This window comes from Merops nubicus, unplaced genomic scaffold (assembly GCF_000691845.1).
Source record: "Merops nubicus isolate BGI_N331 unplaced genomic scaffold, ASM69184v1 scaffold21486, whole genome shotgun sequence".
Taxonomy (NCBI): Eukaryota; Metazoa; Chordata; class Aves; order Coraciiformes; family Meropidae; genus Merops; species Merops nubicus.
The window spans coordinates 4,789-9,006 of NW_008614651.1; the positions used below are offsets into that span (position 1 = coordinate 4,789).

General features: G+C 34.7%; 1 protein-coding gene across 1 annotated transcript; it reads left to right on the plus strand.

Moving 5' to 3' along the window:
• Nucleotides 1-339: 339 nt before the first annotated feature.
• On the plus strand, nt 340-3,791 carry LOC103774875 (iron-sulfur protein NUBPL-like; the record flags this gene model as incomplete). Its single annotated transcript, XM_008942312.1, has 2 exons — nt 340-460; nt 3,709-3,791. Coding segments are annotated over 2 exons (204 nt in total), but the record flags the coding sequence as incomplete, so codon positions are not given.
• Nucleotides 3,792-4,218: the final 427 nt, after the last annotated feature.

Here is a 4,218-nt window from a genome sequence, read left to right on the forward strand (position 1 = left end):
GTTTTCTGAAACTGCAAATTACAGAGCTATAAAACACAACATGAAAATTCTTCCGTTATTCACAGTTTGAAAATTAATAGTGGCAGGGGGAGTTCTTGGAAAGATAGGCCTGTACAAGAGGTACTTTTTGTTACAAATAAATTTGCTCATCTTTGAGAGGTATAATGTGAAGAACTTGAAATAACGTGCAAATAATAATGTAATTGAGACAACTAGTGAGAGCTAATAATGATGTTAATGAGTCTGATATTACTGCTGAATCCCATTATAAATAAGTATTCTGTCGATTCTTTCTTGATAATCTCTTCTTTATTGTCTTTATTTCTTTTACTTAAACAGGTTTTGGGACTGGTTCAAAATATGAGTGTTTTCCAGTGTCCCAAATGTAAACATGAGACACACATTTTTGGAGCTGACGGTGTAAGAGATCTAGCAAAAACTCTTGGACTGGATATTTTAGGTAAGAATATAGAAATGGTTTTATTTTTGAAGAAAAATTTAACGGCGTGCATGAGGGAAGCATTAACCAAAGTATGGAACTCCATAATCCTAGATAACTATATTCAGACACTGTTCAGATATAATAGAACTAATAACTGGGGTAGTTGAATGTCTCACAATTTTTGTATGCTCTGTACCTTTCCAGGATCATTTTGAAAATGGGATGTGGGTTGGATATGAAAATTCTTGAACTGCATCTAAAATCTCTTTCAATTTATAAACAATTCAGAACATGAGTTGTTTTGATACCCCTGTGCTGTATTGCCTGAAGTTCATTGTTACTGTTCGTACAACATTTTTTTACAAATAACAAAGAATTCTCTTTGATCTTGTAAAATAGACCTAAACTCTGTCCGTTAATATCAGTAGAAGTTTCTCATTTATTTCATAAAAATGGAAGAAGTTGTTACATATTGAAATAAATACAGTCATTTGAAATGCAGTCCCTTAAAACAGTTATTTTTATGCCCGTATGAAGATACTGTGACTCTTGTTTGGAGCAAACAGACCGTAATGAATGTATTTAAGTGTTGAGATTAAAAGAATAATGCTGAATTGCAAAATATTGTTTCAAAAGAAAATTTATCTTTATTGAAAACAAATTAGCTGTGATTAAACAGTCTGGCATGCTTATAAGCTAAAATATACATTGATCTTTAAAATATACGTTGCTATTTTAAAAAGGCATATTTCAACATGTGCTGTTAGTAAAAAAAAAAAAAAAAAAATTACTGAATATAACACAGCATAATTAGGTTGGTAAATGGGATAATTGCATGTGCTAATGATGTGTTTCCATGTATTACTATAATTATCTCAGTGATTTTCCATAGCTAATTCATTAAAAAGAACCAGGAAGCTCACTTAGAAAGATCAACAGAGAAACATCAAGGCCTGACATAAACTTAAGGTAGTGAGGCAACACATAATTAGAGACGTACTTTTGGGCTATCTTTTAGTTTCCTGAATATATGATGAGTTGTGATCAGAGCCCCAGGGACTTCTGCAGCCCTGGGTTATGTGGATGGATGCAAATCCTCTGCCAGCAGCTGAATCAGAGACACATTTAGATACGGGGGCACGAGTGATGTGCGCTGCCTTTGGTCCCATGGATGGGCTTTGTTATTGCCTGGGGGCAGAACTGATTGTGATTGTATCTGACGAGGAATGATATGAGAGATTTACAGGTTAAGCAGGGCATGGATGGGATATATGAATAAAAACAGTTAAGTTTACCTTCAAACTGTCAGTGGAAGACCTGACAAAGAATAACGCCCCAAGGTTTAAATATAGAACGATATTAAATATAGTTTAAATATAGTACTTGATCTGATTAGTATGTTCCTCCTTCCAGGGGTGGCCATTATATAATAATACCACATGGTATAATAAGAATTACTGCTTACAGATTTTACTTTAATCTATGCCAAATGGAAGTTTTATCCCAATGTGTTTGGGTTTTTTTTATTTCCTGCAATAAATTCAAATGATTGTCAGTACATACCCTTTCTCAACAGTCAATAATTATTAATATCAGAAAAACGTACAAAGGCAAAGTTGTTACTCCCATCACATTCTGTACTGAAGAAAAGTGCAAAAATTTAATCTTCCTCAAACCCTTATCACCCAAACAGCTGTGCAGATGCTTCTGCTTAATTTATAAAGTTGGTTTTTTTTTTTTTTTGTTGCCTTCTCTTCTGACTTGCATTTCTGCTCATACAAGTCCTGTTACGCTTCTGTAGTACCAACACATCCATCTAAGCAAGAGGAAGAAAAAGAGAGTGGCTGTCATTTTCTAGTAGGGAAGTTCTTCTTGTAATTCTCTGAGATTGTTATTAAGCTGATAGTGAAGAAGTATTTCTTTTATTAACAAAATATCCCTGGGTTAAAAAAAGATTAGTCTCCACATAAAATAGTTGTAGAAGCTAACTTCTGGGAGATTTATGAAGTTACTATTCTATTAAGAATGTTTAAGGTTAAAAAATTGTCAAAAAAATACATTTTTTTAGTGAATAAATGAGCAGACACTTATGCTTAAAGAAATTTATTAATGACTGAAACAGGTAAGAAACAGTTACATTTGAAGGAAATGGACTATAATCATAATACGTAAGAAACTGAACTTCTGCAAAGATTCAGCTCACTAATCACAGAGCTGCAGCGTTTGTGTTTTGGTTTTTTGTTTGTATTCCTGCTTGCTTTCAGTTCTGTTTTTGTTTTTTTTTTCTCTTATGCTGTGTCAATTTTCATACTTTTTTAAAAATGTTTTTATTCTGACTATATTGGATTTTAGTAACTTGCACTGGCCATGGTTTAGGTGGCTCAAGTGCATGAATTAGACTGATACAGTTGCAGGGCCCAGTCGAGTTTGAACTAAGGTAGGCTGTTCTGACGACATGAGTCCGTGATGTGAAATGTAGCAGTATCTTTCATTAAAGCAAAGTTGGTCTTCAGTTCATAATTATTTCTGTAGCAATGAACTAAACCTGGGAACTTCAGGTTTTCTTTAGTGCTGAAAAACTGTATTTGGGAAAGTACGTTTCAGAATGAAATAGGGTTGCTAATTGATTGTTCTTTAGAGCATTCATTTCCTCTCTGACAGTTCCCCTGCTTGGTATAAAAGCAGAATATAAAGAAGATTTATATTGGAAAGAAGAATGAACTGAACAGTTGTCTACCTTTTTAATTGGGTGCAAGGCTTAATAAGGACAATAACAAATGCTGTTATTGGGAAATGAAGTATTCAAAGAAGTCTTTGAACAGTGATTAAAGTCTTTAAATGGCACTGTAAAGAATATACAATGAGGGCATAGGCTGAACAGTAAGTTGCATGATGAGCATTTGCCAAACGCTCAAGCAAGGTTTTTTTTAAATATGCAAAATAATTTGTATTTCAGCCTGTGTTTTTCCTTGTATTGGGGGGAAAAAAGCCAAGCTGCCCTCCCTCTCTAATAAATGACTGAAAAGCATAGTCATTCCTACTCCCAAGAGTGAAATATCCAGAATATGTATATAATTAATGACAATGGATGTACTGAAGTACTGCAGCCAATTTTCATTTTAAATGCTGATTTTTTGAGATTAAGTAATTCAAAGAGTATACCAAACTGGAACTTGATTTCAAGTTGCTTTAGGGCTCTTTTACTGGAAACATTTAATATCTATATTAGGCCTTCACGTATGTGTATCTTGGTATTTTTGATACAGGAGACATTCCACTGCATGTTAATATACGGGAGACGTGTGACTCGGGACAGCCTGTTGTGGTCTCACAGCCTCAAAGCGATGCCGTAAGTTTGCACTGCACTTAAAACAACAAAAAGTCCTCCTCCAAAAGGGAATGGAGAGTGCTTCTCATTATTGCTGTTTGGAAGAAGCGTGGGTATCTGAATGTAACTTAGGAAAATTAGGTAGAAGAGTATAGTATCAAGTAAACCAGGCCCTTAATTTTGGAACACTGGTCACCTGTTGTTCTGCTTCTGTGGTTTTATTTAATTATTATGAATCATCCAGAATAGCCAAGATTTGACCAAGGTTCTGGCATGCCAAGAAGAGGAGGGTCAGTGTTGTGCCTTATGGGATCTTGCAGCTAATGTAGGTCCTCTAAAACTGTCAGTTGAGCCTTTGGTAGTTGAACCTGGAAATTATCAAAGGGTCCTGTCCAAAGATGTTTGGAACACAACCTGTGTATTGTCAGCACCTGGGTTGTGTTCAGCA